Genomic DNA, 19,899 nt, shown 5'->3' on the forward strand with positions numbered 1-19,899 from the left:
CGTGATACTTTGGGATGAATTTGTGATTTCTGGATTGATTCCGTGTTGCTTATTTGCATCGTTTTCTATCTTTACATGAAATATCTGCAGGAGTGGCGAATTGAGAAAATGTTGATCGAAAATTGGGTCATATAAAAGACAATAAGCATAAGGTTTAGCGTGCAATGTAGCTCCTAATAGCATAAATACCTCCGACTTTAATTTTATAGAAATATTATTAAAAAATAAATAAATGAATGGAAAAACATAAAAAAATCAAACTTCACTGCAAGTTTTCCTGTAAAAATGCTACTTAAAATATAGACAAAACAATTTGAAGTTGCGTATTATTTTTGTACACGTGTATAAGAATTGACTTGTATAATAGTCATGTGTAATATTTAAAAAGTTCATACGTGCCCCGAAAAAGTTAAAATTCGATCCTTCAATTGTTTGTGCGTAGGTGCATTGTGCAGTGGAATGCAATCATCCACTAAAAATGCAAGCGGCGGCTTCAAAAAAGAATGATCAATTCAAGGAATGCATAACGCTATCATCGGAATTTTCTTCGCTGGTTGGTGTATTCTGACTTTAAATGGTGCACTTGTCAACAAGTCAGGAACTTTAGTTAATGCATGTATTTTCCAACGTTTCAGGATTACCTAGGACCCAGCATCACAATCATCAGTACTCAATTAGTTGATACTTTCTTCACCGTCAGTGGATTCCTCACTTTTTGGCTGCTGTATCCTGCTTTCAAAAGAGCTAGCCGTGCCGTCATTCCATTCACTCTATTCTACAGATGGCTCAGGTAATTATAAATTTTCGCGATTTTCACTTTAATTTAGTCGGAGTAGTCCAATGGTTCGGTAATATATAACTCCTAATTGACGTGTTACTGCTAAACGGAACTATGGATAAGTGGGAAAGATGGGGGTGTTCTCGTTGAAGCTACATAAGAAACGATGGATAAGTGGACGTGGTTTCCTTTAAGGGTATGGAAAAGCAGAACTAAGTGCCAACTATATACAGCACTCATGAGCCATGGACGTGTGACAAGATCGTTATGGACATAGGGCTCACGAGTTGATGCGTCGCGTCGTCGGATCGTCGCATGTCAGCTCCGTCGTCACCGCTGACGTCACTGGCGCTTTATAGATCTCATTCATTCTTACAGCCCTTAAAGTGACGAGCACACCTCTTCTCCCACCTGTCTCTGGTTCTGTTTAGCAGGAATACGTCTTAATTAGGGTAGATGTTCTGAAGGGGTTTATTCTTTGGCTCTGAACTTAAACAGCTCGTAAAAAGTTTCTACCTGGCAAATTTTACTTTTCATTAATCATTAATACATAGGTCATAATATTATGATAATATAATAAAATCTGCAAAATGGAAACTTTTTTGAACTGTTGATTTTAAGGCTATCAGGACTTCGCGAGCACCTATTTTTCCGTACAAAAATAATGAAGGTATGAAAGACGAAATCTTACAATTGTTTTGGATTTAATCTTGAAAAGGCAAAAATAATTCCGTTCCGTTCAGCTATCTTGAAAGCTACAAATACAAAGCTAAAAATCAGCTACATTTCTAAGGCGCAATGATACAACTATTTGAACTCTCCGGAATGCGTGAGGTGTCACGCCGCATTTGAAGGCGTTTTCAAATCAGCCAAGTTCCGATACCCGGATTATCGTTTTGCATAGTTCATATCGACGGTGCAAGTCGGCAATCACATAACTCGTTTGCGGTGTCTGAAAATCTCCGCATTTATGTTATTTTTTTAAAGGAGAACAAATGGACATGATTCCTTGCAGTTTTTGCAGAATTTTCCTCGCACATAGAAGAAAAATCACGGCAGTTTTAAGGAATTACCGTTGAGTAGTTTTCCGTTTAAAGAATAAAGTATGACAGGAAGTCTGCGACGTCGCAAATCGAGTTATGTGATTGCCGACTTTCACCGTCGATATTCTTTTGTTATATTCCGTACCACTTGTTTATTTTTAACCCTCGTATAAAAACCACCCGTTTGCTGAATACAATTCTAGCTGTAGCGCACTTCAGCTATGCATTCACTACTGCAAAAATGTCAAAGGAAATCGATAAGCCGAGCGGGTATGGAGGCAGATTGGAGGCTATTTCAATTGTGGACACCGCACCAAGAACAGCCTATATAGTCCAGGTGCCTGGTAGCTAAAAAATGAGGCTACCTGGAATTTTGGGTACACAGCGATTTTTTTGGCTTACTTTATGTTTTTTGGGTCGCTGAATCCGAATCTGAAGTTTTTTTACCGCGTATCTGGTGAGCATTTGCCGCCATTAAGGCTTCTCATTGGCTCTAGCCCCTACTCGCGGCGATTAAACGGCCGTGTGTATCTATGCCTTTAAGTCTAAGGAATGGCGGGCTGCGTAGTAGCAAAGGGGGGCATTCCTGGTTTCTTAATCATGGGGTTCCATAGCGCTAAAAAAGGGTTTCTCTGTGCGACGCCTCGCATTTAACGCCGACGCCATCGGTAGAAGCGGAACGAAGAACGAACGACCTTACTGTCACTTAATTCCCACGACTGACTTCATTCGCAGATTCAACTTAATAACCATCTCCATCCATCTTCAAAAATCCGAGCAGGCGAGCGCTAGATAGTCAGATCGTCTAAAAACCCGACCACTTTTATCACTCTACTGACGTGCTACGGAAAAGTACCTTAACATTGAAAGAGTGTCGTTTCCCTTACGAAGGAACGTTAACTGCCTCTCAATATAGCAAACCTTTCGTAAATTGCATAGTTATCAGGCTCCTGGGCGTTCCTAGATGAGAATTTAAATAATTTTTCTTCTTACCTCACGCAGAAATCAAAATTAATTTAGACGACAATTGCACGATTACATCCTCGTAAAAAAGTGAATTGTTTGAGTCACCAATGGCAATGTCAATTTGCAACCAAAGGAGTTACGTCAATGGAGTTACGTTCCTACGTGCGGGAGACGACGGCGCATAACGTATGAAAATTCGGACGATACGAAATTTCTGCAGGCAAACAATCTGTTTTCAAGAAAGGCTAAAACTATCTTTATTCAATGAATTATAGATCAGACTTAATTATCGATGCGATTCTGTAAAAAATTCTAAGAAAAAATACGCATACAGTTTTTCGAAAATTTAATGTTTAGCAGTGGAGGTCTGGCAACATTAAAATGTCTATACGGCGTTTTTTCTTAGCACGGCATAGCAGGTGGATGGCATGGACCTCAAAAACGTGCAGCCTATGATTAAGGGGCAAAAGACCTTGCTCCTCATCTCTTTTACGGGTTTATTCTCAGACGCTAGAAGACATTAAGGCGGATGGCTACTGATCGTTAGCAGTGGCGTGGTTTTCTTTGCGATATATACATTGATCTGCCATGTAAAGGTATATCGACGGTGAAACTACCAAACCACGTATCTCGGTTTGCGACGTCGCAGACTTCCTGTCATACTTTATTTTTTAAATGAAAAACTACTTAACGTCCAGTCTTGAAAATTTCTGTGATTTTTTCTCTTCGTGCGGAAAAAATTCTGTGAAAATTTCAAGGAATGATATTGATTTGGTCTACCTCAAAAAAATAAAATGCGGGCGTAGATTTTTAAACACCGCAAACGAGATACGTGGTTTGGTAGTTTCACCGTCGATATAGGAAAGGATCGATTTACAGGGTGTTGTCAACGGACACCTTAATGATCGATTCTTTACCACAGCTTCAAACGAGGAGGTATCGATGATCGAGCATTCACGCCTCGCCATAGATCGTTAGTAACACGTTATTCCTCGCCGTGGGCGTCAATTTTTTTCGTCATAATTGCCCCAGCAAAGATACCAAAATTACACAGACGCCTCTTCCCCCTCTTTATGTTCTTAATAAACACATTTGAGGATTAAATATATCGCCTGAAATAAAAATCTAGAGCGGCTAGTTACAGTGCTACCGGATCGATTTTATTTTTGTAATATAAATAAATAAGCACATTCAAAAGCTCCCAGATTCACCGAGAGAAGTAGGGTTGCCCGTCTTTGGTCATAACGACCTTGATCTTGCTCTTATTATATCAATGTTAGTTATACTTGGAATTTTTTGAAAAATATAATAGGCGGAGCTGACCATGAGCAAAGTCCGTACATCGTCTTTACCCACCCGAGGGAGCATACTTCCATTCCAAAGTTGCAAAATTTTAAAAAAAAGTAATCATAAATTCTATAGGATTCTGAAATTATGAAATTTTTGTTCAAAATTTGCTTATTTTTTGCGTGTAATTGGAAGGAAAATTGCTAAAATTTTAGTAAGAAATGTCATTAGGTAAAATAGTATTTGCAACACGAAAATAGAGGTGGGGGTCCCGTTGTATGATACGGGCATTTCCAATTAAATGTGGCAGTGCCACAATAAATTAGTTTACCAGCCCAATTGTTGCGGCACTAACAAAATTCGTGAGAAATGCCGATATCATCCAACAAATTGGGGTAGTGCCACAATTCCAGGGGATAACCCCTAAAACTCTTTTTTCGTGGAGTGGAGAATTCGCAACGCTGAAATGTAGTTAAGTTCTTTCGTCTGGGAAACGTTAGCTTATGAATGGGCTGACCTTTCTCATCTCTGTGCGACCAAATTAGCCAATGTGATGAAGTTCGTAAAGTTTTAGTGGTTATGTGGTTTCTAAAATGAGGCAGAATTCTTTAACACTGATCGTGTATGATTTTTTTTTTAAATTTCACGCGGCAAATCATCGATTCAGAATGAGTCTCTGCATCGATACCATCGCGGAGATAAGTAAGAATATACGACGGACGACGTTTCAGACCATTCAACCGACGTCATCGTACGCTTGAGCCGAACCAAATGCGGTCTGATCTTGAATTGGTTATTAAAATTACCGGTTGATTAATTTGATCCGCGATTTTAACTCTGCACAAAATACATCTACCCATAAACAAAGAAACAAAAACACTTGACGTAATCTCCTTACGGTCGTCAACAATTCATCTTGATTACGTACGTGGATCTCATCGAGGCGGTACCCGTCGGACATCTGTAAATCGAAAATTGCATTTAATTTGATCTTACGTTTCGCGCGAACTAATGATGTTTTTGACGCAGCTTGATCGCTCGGTCATCAGTGCCATAGTCCGTTGACGACGACCCAAAAATGGCAAAAACCCTGCACTTTTTAATTGGAATATACCGCTTTCATGGCTCATTGGTGGTACCCTCAGGAGTAATTCTGAAAGGGAAAACACTGTGAGACCCGCGACTGGAGCAAGATGGCGGGCGTTAAAGTTCGCCATTTTGGTTTTTTTCAAAGCGCTGTCCTTCGGTTGCTATCGATCCGATTTTGATCAACTTTTTTTTTAACTGAGAGGTAATTTCCAGGAGAGCAATTTTGATTGAAAAAAGATTGCAAAAGCCGCCCCCTACATTTTGCGCCATGGGCTGCGGCCGGCGCCGGCCACCCCCTTAATTTGGCCCTGGAGAACGCTATTACGTATACTCTTTCTCTGTACTCACGCGTTAAATAAAAACGCATCAAACGAATTATAGCGGAGAAAGGACCGCTCTATGATTCATCTCTCTCGAACGGTCGCATCTTGGCGGAAACTGGTGTACTTTTCCACTGCGATCGTGAAAAACATATACGTCAGTAGACAAGATTAATTTTACTTTTGGTCTTTCTCTTGCAGAGAGGAACATAAAAACGGCGGGGAATCCACCGTCACAGAGATTCTTGCACGAATAAAACATCATCAGAGTTGCTAAATCAGTGAAAATCCCCCGACGTTCATAGTCATCGGAGAGATCTTCTGTTGATTTTAGCTAGTATTTGACGACATTGAACGTTACCGACCTTGTTGCGGTTTCCAAATGGTGACTAAATCTCACAGCTTTTCCAAGTTTCCTGACTTGAAAAAAATTGACGAGTTTATGGTGAAATTGAGCAACCTCGTGGGTATCTTCGCCGCAGCCAGTGGAAAGTTTCCAATCGGGTTCGATCCCCGACAGAAATCCCGGGGCAGACTCGGCGTTTTGCATAAGTTGAACTGGGAGGTGGAGGACGTGATTTCCCTAGAATTCTACCCGGACTATATATTGAAGCTGGGAAATAAAAATTTTAACTCATCTGTAAAAGCATTTTTTTTTTTTGATAGGAACATTAATGCTGAAATCGTTGTTTCTATACTGAACCAGAAATAGTAGTACCTTTTTGTAAAATTTAGTCCACTTAACCTCCTGTAAAAATTTTAAGGAGACTTTCCCCATAATAAGTTGGCATTTCCAAAGTCGGCCTCCTATGATATAGTGATCGTAGCGCTAGCCCTATAATCGGGAGGTCCTGGGTTCGATTCTCGGCCAGGCGACCCGAGTTTGATGGTCTCAAACAATGGCTGCCTGATACTGGTTGTAGGGACGGAGGAGGGACGGGACCAAAGCGCAAGGATTAGCCCTTGTAGGCTATTTGAAGTAGAAAAAAAAAAAAAAATGTATGTTAACCTTGAAATTTTATTTCCATTTTCTGACGAATAAAAGCTCAAAATTGTGCTTCAAGCGTCTCGATTTCCAAAATTTTCCAGGGGGAGTCTCGCAAAATTGTACTTTTACACGCTCTCAGATTTCCGCATGATGGTGTACTTCTCGATGCCTCCGAAGAAAATGTCCGGTTCCGTCGTTAATGTAGAACGTTTGATATTTTCAAAGTTAATTAGGAGCATACGCATGGGAAAACAAATTGAATCACCATAAAATGTAGCTTGGCCGGATGTGGAAATTGAAGAGGAATCAGAAAATACCGCATATCGAAGAAGAATTGCGGCGCGATTACTCCCGAACTTACGTGAATGATGCTCGACCCGGACGCATTGACGCCTACCTTGGCCGTTAAAAGTCGCTAATGTCAGCCGATACTCATGCATAAACAGTGTGATAAACAGTGACATCTTGATTTTCTGATTTAATTTAATAAACGCGGAATTGATGTCCCTGCTTTTTAACGCAAGGGGGGGGCGGGAGGAAGGCAAGCTGTTGTCACCCGTCGTCACCAGTTAAAAATGCCTTCAGTTTCGGGTGATACTTTATCGCCCACACCGGAGTTAAAATATTTGTATCAAAAATCATGGTGCATCTTGATACTAAATCGTAGGATGTGGATCTAGCGTTTCATGAGAGTCACATGTCACACATGCAATCTAGGTCTCTTGGTATTTTCTGGTAAAACTGATCAGGTAATCACTGTCATAATAAAGTTAACATCACTAATATCGATTGATAGCTAATGATGTTCACAACACAACATTTTCGACTTAACTTGATTGATTTCTTAGCGATGTCAACTGATATCAATCCTCTTTTGGCATGTTCAATTCCTCATTTTCACGTGGAGATAGAGGGTTTGAATTTGAAATGATACTCATCACAGGAGAGAACCCTAAAATTGTTGATTTAATTTGTTGCAGGATGATGCCATTGTATATGATGATACTGGCTTTCTTCGTACTTGTATTCCCTTACATTGACGACGGCCCACTTTGGAAAACGATCGTTTGGAGAGAAGTTGAAAGATGTCAGGAAAACTGGTGGACCAACCTTCTCGTCATCAACAACTATGTCAATACTGAGAAAATGGTACCGTTTCTAGCATAGACTTAATTCAACATCTGTCGATGTACGTCACCTTCCTGATATTAGGGCGTACTTTCACACTGCGATGAGCCCTGTCGCTCATACAAGTCTACGTTTTCCAGGGCTCATTTCAATGTACCATTACGCTTTTTTGTCAGAAAAGTGACCAACAGACGCAGTTTCTTCAGAAAGGAGACATTTTTAAAATAGAATGTTTTAAGGACAGGACAATACCTACGTACCAGTGTTTGCGGTTTATCGCAATGCGATAGGCAGATAATTCAAAGCTCTTCTATTGGTGGCAATTTATTACAGTGTTATTGGAGCAAAAACTTGCTGTGTAATAACTTTAGTATTGTGATAAAATCGCTACTTTATCTATGCCGATTTTTCGCAACTTTGAGGGTGAAAAAATAGCGATGAATTATGAGAGAAATACGTAAAATTTCGAAAATGTTGATAATTCTAGCGATTTTATCAATTAAATGTGAATAAAATTTCCAAATAATCTATTATATTGGCAATTCCCAATAAATTTAATACAAATTCGCGATTTTATCGCAATTAAATGCCAATAAAATCGTAACTTCATCTCAATTTGGTGCTAATTGAAAAATGGTACTTGGGCTATGCGCCGGTGAAGATAAAATACAATTAGGTACCTCTGATCGATAATCTTAATTACTTCAACGCAACTTCACTCAATTGTGCCCCCCGGAGAAGTATGTATCCCTCATTTAACAGGTACTGGAACAAATATTTTCAAAATATTCTGTACAGAAAAGAGATCCCAAACAGGTTTATACGCAGATGGAGCCGATTTAACGGGAAAGCAGATTACAAATCAAAATTCTGCCCGTGCATATTTAGCTGCGGTATGCAAAAACGTCGTATGAACATTCAACTGCTGCCAGATTTTCTCTCATAAAACACACGTTTTCTGGAAAACGTATGGCTGATTTGCTTTGAATTTTTCAGAGGATATTTTTCGAAATTTAAGGGAAAATGCTTATTACATTTGTTGAAAATAAATATTTTATCATATGAAAAATGACCGGGTTTAAGCCTTCAGACGGCGTTATTCCTTAACACGGCGGCATTATCCAGACCCGTTTTAAAGACGAGCTCCTCCGTATAACCCGCCCACTGAGCGTAGCTGCGACTTTATTCTGAACAAGTCATGCCAAATTCACTAGTATATCTTACCAAATGAAACTGGGTTTAAACTCATAAGCCTGATTACGTCGTAATAAACTGATTATCGAAGCGCTATGTGCAGAGAAGGCACCTTTCGGTTGCTAAGTCTTAGAATATCAGCCAGTGTTTCTTCCATCATGATCAAAGCAAATGCACGTAATTTGTCGAGGCTTTTACTGAACATTTTTCATAATTTTATAATGCTCTGAAACGAAAAATTTCAAAAAATTCAACCATTAGTTTCCTCTGTATAATGCTATAATGTAATTTAGCAGTGGAGATTCTGAAACGCCGCAACCGAAAAGTGTCCTTCTTGCACTCGAGAACGCCTCAATTATTTTTTCACGAACAAGAATAATGTGAAACAGCTTTTGGTTCATAGTAGGATTTTCTTCCTCTCAATAACATTATTAAAATTTGACATTAAGAAATCTGCGAAAGGCCCTGCGTATGCATCATCACGTAAATTCTTCGTTATGATCCCGAGAGGTACACTGAAAAGAAAATTCTCGGCGTTTTTACCAAGGTCCGTTGGTACCTTTACCATCTCACTTTTTTTTACCGATTATTGGTAATTTTACCAAGACAGACTGGTAAGCTTACCTAAAAACCGGTATTTTTACTGTTTTTTCAGGTAAGAATACCACTTTTATTGGTAATCAATTCCCGGTAACTTTGCCATTTTATCTCGGTAATTCTACCACAGTCGATAAAGAATATTGGCGTTTTTACCAAGGTCCAGTAAAATTACCGAGAAAGTTCAATAATTTTACCGAGATTTCTTGGTAAAATTACCAATTCCATAAATGGTAATTTTACCAAGAATAAACTGGGATCAAATAGAACCCTGAATTCTTGGTAATTTTACCCTTTTCTCAGTAAATACACCGAGATTTTTTTTCAGTGCACGTTAGCCGTCAACCATCAATCTCGGATCGTCTTGGTTACGATCTATGATACAAAATCAGATATTTGCATGCCTTCTATGAAATGTGGAATTCAATAAGATTATTTTTGACATGCTTTATTTTTATGTTCTCAGTGCACCGTGCATGGGTGGTATCTAGCCTGTGATTTACAGTTCTTTGCCTTAGGAGCTCTCATCGTATACACGTTCACGAGAAGCCAATCGAGGGGTTTGAAAATGTTGCTTACAGCTCTTCTCTTCTCCTGGGTCATCCCCTTCGCCAACACATACTTAAACGACTACGATGGCATTTTAAGATCATACATTAGGTAATTTCATAAACTTAATTAACCAGGATGAATTTGTATTCTATCATGCACTGGGTTTTTTTTTTTTTTTAAATGTATGTATTAGTGGTTTTTATACAGCGCACTAGGGTGCTCCGCGACGCCTGCCCGCCGCAGAAATACACTGGAAAAAAAACACATTGGATCTAGAGTCCAGATTCTTGAAAACATTGACAAGAAAAAATACTCATGATTTAATCGGATTTTTGCTTGAATCAAAACGAAATCCGCTTAAATTAAGAGGCGTGGTTCTTGATTTAAGCTAGATTCTGATTGAATCAAGAGTACTTTTTCATGTCGATGTTTTTAAGAGTCTGGACTCTAGATCCAATGTGTTTTTTTTCCAGTGTAAGTCATGGTGAAGATCTTCCAGAAACTGGCATCTCCCCATCTCTTTTCGGATGTCGTCGGGCTTGGTTTGGGTACCAGGTTGCCGAAAGAGGTTTTTTTTTCAAAAAATGAAATAATGACGGACATTTTTAAACCGTTGTAATAGAAATACGTATTCCACGACTATACTATACGACTGCATGCACCTACCTACTTTTGTTTTCCTATTTTATCCTCAGAAAAATGTCCCAGACATTTTTTGTAACACGATTCATTATTCAATATCGCCTTAAGAATACCTAAGGTTTTTTTCCTTTGCTGGAGAGTCAAATACAGGTTTTGACTTTATTGTCTGGCAGCCAGAGAGGCAGATCTTGTTGTATACTTCCCAGCGAGTGACCCACAGCAAATGTTATGCGACTTGATAATTCGCGGACGTTCATTTCCATCGATTATGATGAATCGCATTATAGTTGGTTCACCTTCACCATGTAGCCAGTTTGTGTGCTTAAAAACGCCTCTTTCACGCGGTTTAAATCGGAGAATTACCGGGTTTGCTCGGGACCATCTGGAAACCGGGACCTCAGACTCTGACCGCGGTGTCTGATGGCATCCACCGCGGGCAGCTGCGGTGGTTCACCTCTCGCAGAACTGATTCAAGTTCCACTCCGAAATCCGATGAATTAGGAGGAATAAGTTGTCAAATTTATAGAATCAAATGTTTTTACGGTCACTCGATGTTGAGGTTGCAGACATTGAAAAATTCCTTACAGAGCGGATTCCTCGTATGCTACTACATAGGGGCTATCTCTAAAATAATATTCTGAGGGGTTAGGATTTTATTTGCCCCGGTTGCTTTTGAAACAAAAGCACATTTTAGGGGCTTGGAGGACAAAGCGCATAAGTGCAGGTTTTGCAATTACAAGAAATACATGTTTGAAGTTTCAAAATTATTTGGAGTTTTATGGCAGGAAGGAAGTTTAAACTCACTTCTGTAACAAAAGCACATTTGAGAGGCTTGGAGGACAAAGGGCATAAGCGCTGGTTTTGCGATTTCAAGAAATACATGTTTGAAGTTTCAAAATTATTTGGAGTTTTATGGCAGGAAGGAAGTTTAAACTCACTTTTATATGCTTTAAAAATAGATTTTGGTTGTGAATATTCCATACGTAAACTATACTTTCAAACTAGTTTTAGTTGAGCTCATGAATACTTCAATTTTTTTCAAAAACTGCACTTACTGGCGCTCCTCTGACATAAGGGCATACCTCGATTTCCGAATGAGCCTCAGATAGCACTGATTTATATATAAAACAGGGCTCACGTGGAAATTGAGATACGCCTTAACGTCCGAGGGGCGACGTTATGCGTCGTCCAAGCCCCTCATTCCGATAAAAGTTGTATTCAAATGGGCTATCCAACTCTTTTCTCCTGATGTTTGGATAATTTGGCCCTGCTAAATAAGTCAAGAAAATATTAATATTAAGTTATTTGTCTGAAAAATTGCTCACGTTCTTTTTCTCATGGATTTCAGGGTACTCTCTGACCCAATCTCCGCTCCCCATTATCGGGACTTCTACGTGAAGGGCCACAACAGGGCCGCACCATACTTGCTTGGTATCCTCTCCGCGTATCTTGTCACTGTGCTCCGGGAAAAGAAAGTCAAGATTTCCATGGTATGTATGAGTACTATCACCAATAAAATATTAATTATCTGAGAAATGTATTAATATTTTCCTTCGACTTTTTCTTGGAATTTTGTTTGTAATCAGATCTAAATTACCTAAAAGTTTCAAGATAAAATATTCATAACACTCCTCAAAACTGAGCATTTTAATGGAAGTAATTTAGCGACTCTCGATTGTTTATACGGTGTTCTTCCTTAGCACGGCAGAATAGGTCCGTTTTGCTGTACGGTTTACAAGAAGCCGGTCCTATGGTCATCGCCGCCGTCGCTTCTGACGCTTGAGAGCTCCTTCAATTTTGTGTATATGCAACTCGAGCAGCCGTGAAAATGGAGGTAGGAGGCTGCCCTATGCATTCAGGTGCTACATTGTCTCCGCGCAGCGCACTACTGATATCCACTGCCAAAAATATATCCAGCTCTGTAAAATACCAATAATAGTCAGAATAAAATTTCGGCGATGAAATAAACCTAACTATTCCTCTGGACTACAAATTAAAATGTGACCAGTGTAGTATAATGAGAGGATAAGGGACCCAGTCTATGGTGGCCAAATTATTTTAATAGGGATTTCTCCGGCGTTTTTCCGCTGAAAGATCCATAAAATAACACTTTCCAGTAAAACACGTTAGTTTTGTGTTTTTTCAAAGGTCCATCTTCCCGTAGTCGACCCAAAACGTTTATTCATCTCCCTTTCTGCAGTTTCTATAGGCTGCTAAAACAAACAAAAAACAAACAAAAAATAAATAGATTCGTATAATGATATTTATGATTTCTCTTGCAGGGTATGCGTTGGTTCGTAGTACTTATGGTAGCTGTAGTGGCCGAGGGCTCCCAAATGTACGCGTGGAAATTTTTCGATATTCACACCGAGTCATCTCTGATTGAAAGGAGCTTCTATGCAGCCTTCCACCGGTCGTTATGGTCACTTCTTGCATGCAGCATTATAATTGTGCATCTCTGCTGGGGCTTCGGTAAGTTCTGCAAAATTATGCGTAGTGAGCATAGAACCTAGAAAGGATACACGCTCATCAAACAGAAGGATTTTTATTACAATCAATAGGAGTTCCGATGAATATTTTCCACTCTCTTTTCTTTGGACTGAGAGAAGTTTTTTGTCTCTCAGAGAAATTCGTTCGTCCTAAAGACAATTTCAGCCTTTTTAAAAGCGACTCTCGGAGGAATTTTCATTTTACATACATACATGTAGGTCGCTTTATAGCACTCTCTCGCACTCTACGACACCTAACCTCCACTGCTCTCTGTCGAACCAGCCCGCAGGTATTGGCGCGGATACATAGAATGACATGAATTATACCTCAATTTGTTCGATTGCGATCAAAGACATGTTGTGATTGGCGCTTATTGATTCTTTAAGAAGGTGACTGAAATGCCTTCAATTTTGTGTTCATGCAACACGGGCATACACTAAGCACGAAAAGTTGGGTTGGTGCCATTATAATCGTTAATTCACGCATACCGACCAATATACTCGCCAGAAGCACTATCCATGTCTCGCGACTTTTACCTCGTCCTCTACTTGCCTATCGCATTGTATATCAATTTCACTAATAAGCCCGAAGTTTGGTTCGGAATTTTCACAATGCAACAATGATCATATACTTCTGTGCTTAGCAGGGGCATCATCACATTTTTTTTGTATTTTTTTTTTTAAAAAATTAAATTCGGTGTTTTCTTTACTTTTGTGCAGGAAGCTCACTCGAGTACATACTGTGTCACGATTTCTACGTTCCGATGAGCCGTCTCACCTTCGGCGCCTTCCTAGTTCATCCATTCTTGCAAATGTACACCTCAGCAGACGTCCGCGCTCCCATTTACTTCTCACACTGGAGGATGGTAAGTTCGCCTGAAAGATAATGTAAATTCCTTTCAAAATATTGGTCATACAATCAAGAATACAATAATTTCGTAGCGATGACATGCTTTATTCCTTCATTCATGTCAAAGGAACTTAAGCTCCTAATAAAATTAAAGAAAAAAACAAAGTATTAATGAAACACAAGAGAATACCCAAATGACATTGAAACAAAATAAAATGGGGAAGCATAACCTGTCGATAAACTCTCCTAAAAAAAAATGAATAACTACAACGTCAAATATTACGGAATGTAGTCCTATAGACCCCATTTTCCGTATGATACGTGGCGCGGCCAGAAAAACTCAACTTAATCCAAAAACTGTGTACATTTTTGAAAAGTACGTAAAAAAATGAATAAAAAATGTTCAGTAAAATTTTTTCCTATGTTGCCAAATTTCCGAGAAAATTGGTCCCAAAGTGTCGAAAACGGCAAAAAATCGATAAATCGCCGCGTCTAAGGTTCAAGAAAGTGGAGTACATTTTTCATACTGTACCAGATAACAGCTCTTATCCATCCATACAACATACTAAAATATCATAGTTGTACCTGGATTCCCACGATGTGAAAATTGACCGAGATGTCGATTTTAGCGGCCTTTTTATACTTGAAGGCAGCTCTTTTGAATGTTTTTCGACCTTAGTCACCCTCTATGGGTGTGTACTATATGTATTTTTCTACGTACTTTTCATATCTGGCCATAAAAATGGCTTCCTGTGAGTTTTAAAAGGCCTAACGGTCCATTGTTGCCAATTTTCACACCAATTTTTAGGGGTTTTTTTCAAGTTTACGTGTGTGAAACTTAATTTAATCTAGAAACCGTGTACAATTTCGGAAAGAACGTAAAAAAATACATAGAAATGTGATTTGTACCTTTTCCCTACGTTGCCAAATTTTCGAGAAAAATCGTCCTGAAGCGTCAAAAATGCCAAAAATTGGATTAATCATCACGTCGGAGGTTCCAGGAAGTGAATTTCAAGTTTTTTTTCACTACAAATAACGTATCGAAAATGGAAAATTGCAATGCATCTCAAGGAACATGTAATGGCGCAGATGAACGTGACAAAACGGGCCCTCAAGGTGCTTTTACTTTATCCTTCACTCCAGTTCACCTCTTTATTCCTGTAACCTCGAGATAATCCTTGGTTCTCAAGATGCTTGCTACAGGCCAAATATACCGAAGAACAGAAAATGCGTGGAGAAAGTGTCCCACGATCCACATGAATGTCATAATTCACTTCCTGGAACCTCCGACGTGATGATTAATCCAATTTTTGGCATTTTTGACGCTTCAGGACGATTTTTCTCGAAAATTTGGCAACGTAGGGAAAAGGTACAAATCACATTTCTATGTATTTTTTTACGTTCTTTCCGAAATTGTACACGGTTTCTAGATTAAATTAAGTTTCACACACGTAAACTTGAAAAAACCCCTAAAAATTGGTGAAAATTGGCAACAATGGACCGTTAGGCCTTTTAAAACTCACAGGAAGCCATTTTTATGGCCAGATATGAAAAGTACGTAGAAAAATACATATAGTACACACCCATAGAGGGTGACTAAGGTCGAAAAACATTCAAAAGAGCTGCCTTCAAGTATAAAAAGGCCGCTAAAATCGACATCTCGGTCAATTTTCACATCGTGGGAATCCAGGTACAACTATGATATTTTAGTATGTTGTATGGATGGATAAGAGCTGTTATCTGGTACAGTATGAAAAATGTACTCCACTTTCTTGAACCTTAGACGCGGCGATTTATCGATTTTTTGCCGTTTTCGACACTTTGGGACCAATTTTCTCGGAAATTTGGCAATTTTTCATGGAAGGGGAGGGGGGAGTCTTCGTTCAAAGAACTCTCATGGAAAAGGGGCCTAAAGATAAAGATTTTCTCGAAAAGCACGATAAATGACGTTTCTGGGGTCTTCGTTCAAAAAACTCTATTGGAAAAGAGGCCCAAAGATAAAGATTTTCTCGAAAATCACGATAAATGACGTTTTTGGGGGGATTTTATTCAGTAATGGTGCGGAACTGATCCAGGTCCCCCGGACCCCCCCCCCCCTTCCCTGATTTTGGCACTATGCCCTCTCTAAGGCTCAAAATTTTGACGCATTTTATGAACATACACTGAAAAAAAAAAAAAAAAAAAAAAAAAAAAAAAAACAATCGGTCGTGTGAACCGAACGTTCGTTGTTCCATATCATCATAAATATTCGGTTTGTCAAACTGAAATAACCGAACTTTCGGCATATATGACCAAACCTAGTTCGTCAGTTATTTTCACCGCACAAGCTCGGTTTGACAAACCAAATGTTTGACGAACCGAATTAGTCGAGATGATATGCAACACCGAACTTGGGTACATACGACCGAACTGTTTTTTCCAGTGTACCAACAACATCCTCGGAGTATTTTCAATTGAGATCTCGTTTTATCACAGGTTTGGATGGGCACAGGCGACGTCTTCAGCTCGTACGCAATCGCGTTCTGGCTCTACTGCATCATCGAGGCGCCGGCCGGGATCCTGAGCAGCATGCTCAAACGCATCATCATGAGACAGGGGCCCCGACGAAGCAAAGAATCAGCCCCACCAGCGTCGGTCGAAAAGGCCCCCGAGGTCCCCACGACCGGCACCTACGTCCTCACCGACAGGGAGGCAAAAACCACCAACGCGGAGATCGCCAACGTCCTCCCCAGGGATACCGTTTGCATATCCTCCGCGTCGTCCGTAGAGGAACCGCAAGAGAGCGCCACCGTCGCCAGTTTCTCAAACTACACGATCAAACCGTCGGATAGTGCCCAGAGCGCGGATCGACCCCAAGAGCTGTCGAATAAGCTCGAGTCCATGCTCACGCCCAGCTAAGCTCGGGTCGCTTAGGTTAGGATGAAATTCAGGCTGTGATATTTTTTTAAGAAATCGACCGGAGACATTTTATATTTAATTTATATTTTTAAGGATTGTTAGTCAGGCGGATTTTAGCAGAATCGCCAGAAAAAAAAACAGGATTTAAGGCACTGTGAACGCTCTCACGCTGATTCTGCTTTAATCCGTCCTTTTATCCTTCAAAAAAGTAAAATAAATCGAAAATTTGCCACGTTACGTAGGTACTAAATTTGTGATTCCGTAATTTTTCACAATTAAAACGGGAATTAAACCACAAATTAGGGACTTACGGCGAAAAAATTAATTTTGACCTCGATGTATTCTTTGCTACTGAAAGAATTTAAATTCTTTGGATATGAGGTCCACCCGAAGTTTCCTTTCTTTTTTATTGGAGAAAAATAAATGGTACATAACGATGTACAGATATTATTTTTTTACCATTGCCCATCCACGACATCTGGTTGGACCTCATATCCAAATAATTTAGAATATGATGTGGATGAGCAAAAATTTTGCTAAATTAAAGAATTTGTTACGTATCAGTCGTTACAAATTTGGAAAAACTCAAATGTGCACCTTAAAATTTTAAGCTGTCTCATCCGGAAATGACACAAAATCAATCTCAGTAGTGAGGTTAATAAAATTCGGTCAAAGTTACCAAGTTTACAAACCATTTTACTGTAAGTCCTCTTGGACCTAACATAAAAATATTATCGATTCAAATGCCAAGTTTGATGTCTTCTGACGTTTTGTAGACTGATGCTCACTGAAATCAGTCTCCCAGAGAAATTTTTGTATATTTTTATGAGAAAGACCACGGACAAAGAAGAAGTAAAGGCTGTTGGATGACATGGCCATTTCCAATTAGTTGTGTTAGTACCCCAATAAATTAGGTTATTAACCCAAATGTTGCGGCACTATCACAATCAATTGGAAATGCCAATATCATCCAACCAACGGGTCTGTTGTGCGGAAGAGATCCAGTCAAATAAATATACCCTTCACAGGTTAAATTGTACGAAAATAACTTTGGGCACGTTAAAAAAGTCTGAAATCCATTCCTTAGTGCGCAATCTGCGTCGTTCGTGACGTTTTTTCAAGTTTCCCGCGTCTACGGGCAGTTTTTCTCAGTCACCCCGGACCAGGCTTGCACAGATAGAGGAGTAAAAAAAAAACTGACCCGAGTAGACACACGATTTCGCTAACTTTTTCTACATATTGTTTAATTTCAATCGCTATCAAGTGTTTGTTTCCTTTTTCTTGCTTTATTTTGCAAAAACCAAAACTTCGAATCAATTTAAATCTTACGCAAGGAGTGTATAACAGTTCGTGAGATTGTTTAATTGATTATTTAGGTTTGGTCTCTCTCTGTGCAAACCTAACTACCGGCCACCGAGAAAAACTTTCCGCACACGCGGTAAATTTGAAATAGCGCGTTAGAGACTTTACCGCGCAGATTGCGCGCTAAGGAGTGGATCTCAGACTTATTTGATGTGCCCAACATAATTTTCAAGCGAATTTCCCCTTAGTATGTGTATTCAGTTGGCTGTATCTCTCGCATGCAACAGATCCATGGGAACAGTCCCAATTTTTTTTTCCGTGTCGGCATGAACTTCCTCGTTAAGACTGCATAATTTTTTTCGAAGTTCAAACCTATGCATATCCCATTGAACAAAACTGAGTATGAAGTATGCACTACTTAACTTTTAGACTATATTCTCGACAAGAATTTCATACTATCCAACTCAACTACAAAACCGTGGAAGTTCGAGAATTTTATTATCTAGGACAGTACCTAACTATTACACCCACTCTAGCTTACGTTCTGTGACGTGATTGGAACTGAAAATCTTGACTCGTTAACTCTGATTTTAAGACTTGAAACATTAATTTAGCGTACTCAATAAAACTGAAACTTCGTCATTGTGCCAAGCTATACTTTTTAGGATCATTGGGTATTTTTTGAGAGGTCAAAAAATAACTGCAGTGATACATCTAATTATTTAGTCCTGCCTTTTCTTACCCTCTAATTGTATGTAAACTCTCGCATTGTTTGAATGGTTTTTAAATTCTACCCATCCTTAACAAATAGATATCGTAAACGAGTTGATTTACCTGTGAACAAAATACTTGAGTCGTATCGGGAGATGTAACCCTTCAGGGTTTTTAATGATTATCGGGATTTGACAAACTGACAGATAATCATAACCATTTTTTACCTTTGGGATTTTTTTTAACATACACTGAAGTGGAGGTAATACAGTAGGTGCCGACCACCAAGAATCGTCACTGATCAACAATGTAAGGATTTTTTGTTAAATCGTAAAAAGTGTAATGTATTTATTGAAAATTTATTACCCCCCTTCCACTTTTTAAAGATTGTAATTGATATGAACATTAATTATTTGTTCAACATCATTAAACAATTGTATGAACAATAGAGAAATTTAATAGTTAAGTTATTTGCTAATGTTCGTTCACTCTTAATTTGTACATAATTTGTAGGTACACGAATAAAATCATCTACTGAAGAAAATTATTAGCCCATGACATTAATTTATTACAGTGTCAGCGAATAATTCCCTTCCTTTATACCTCCTCAAAGTTCATAATTTTCAAATTGTGCTGTCTTGTGGGCTAAAACTTTAACTTGAATTTTCTTTCCCGTCATATTTTCTCGATTGATAGGCACGTATAGTTATTAGAGAGTTCATATTTTAGTCACTTCTTTTGTTAACTTTATCGGCCATACTTTATCAAATTAGAAAAATCGGTAAGAAAAAGTTTTACGAAATTTCATATTTTAGTCTTTTTTCAAATCTTGTTCAACTATCGAGTATCTCTTAACCATCAGTGATAATGCTTATTCTCGGTGATAACTGAACTTGAAGCTGATATGGCTTCGATGATCCAAGCCAGCCAATCAGGTGCAGTACTCTTATCTCGGCCTCAGTGACGTCACCAATACTATAAAGGCCTCAGCCGTCTGAAATTACGAAGTCCTTCCCTTTTGACCCGCGTCAACAGTGCGATTTACGCCGTTTTTTCCCTTGCATG

At 39.0% G+C, this 19,899-nt stretch overlaps 1 protein-coding gene across 1 annotated transcript in view; it reads left to right on the forward strand.

Annotated features, from left to right (window-relative positions):
* Positions 1-19,381, forward strand: part of LOC109032303 (nose resistant to fluoxetine protein 6) — a 61,771-nt gene extending 42,390 nt beyond the window's left edge. Inside the window, exons 6-12 of the mRNA XM_019044368.2 lie at positions 636-790; positions 7,452-7,620; positions 9,857-10,050; positions 11,933-12,074; positions 12,867-13,056; positions 13,794-13,939; positions 16,399-19,381. Coding sequence (XP_018899913.2) covers positions 636-790; positions 7,452-7,620; positions 9,857-10,050; positions 11,933-12,074; positions 12,867-13,056; positions 13,794-13,939; positions 16,399-16,821 — 1,419 coding nt within the window. The 3' untranslated portion in view covers positions 16,822-19,381. The remainder of the gene's footprint in view (positions 1-635; positions 791-7,451; positions 7,621-9,856; positions 10,051-11,932; positions 12,075-12,866; positions 13,057-13,793; positions 13,940-16,398) is intronic.
* The last annotated feature ends 518 nt before the right edge of the window (positions 19,382-19,899 follow it).

The sequence above is a fragment of the Bemisia tabaci genome, chromosome 3 (assembly GCF_918797505.1).
Source record: "Bemisia tabaci chromosome 3, PGI_BMITA_v3".
Lineage (NCBI taxonomy): Eukaryota > Metazoa > Arthropoda > Insecta > Hemiptera > Aleyrodidae > Bemisia > Bemisia tabaci.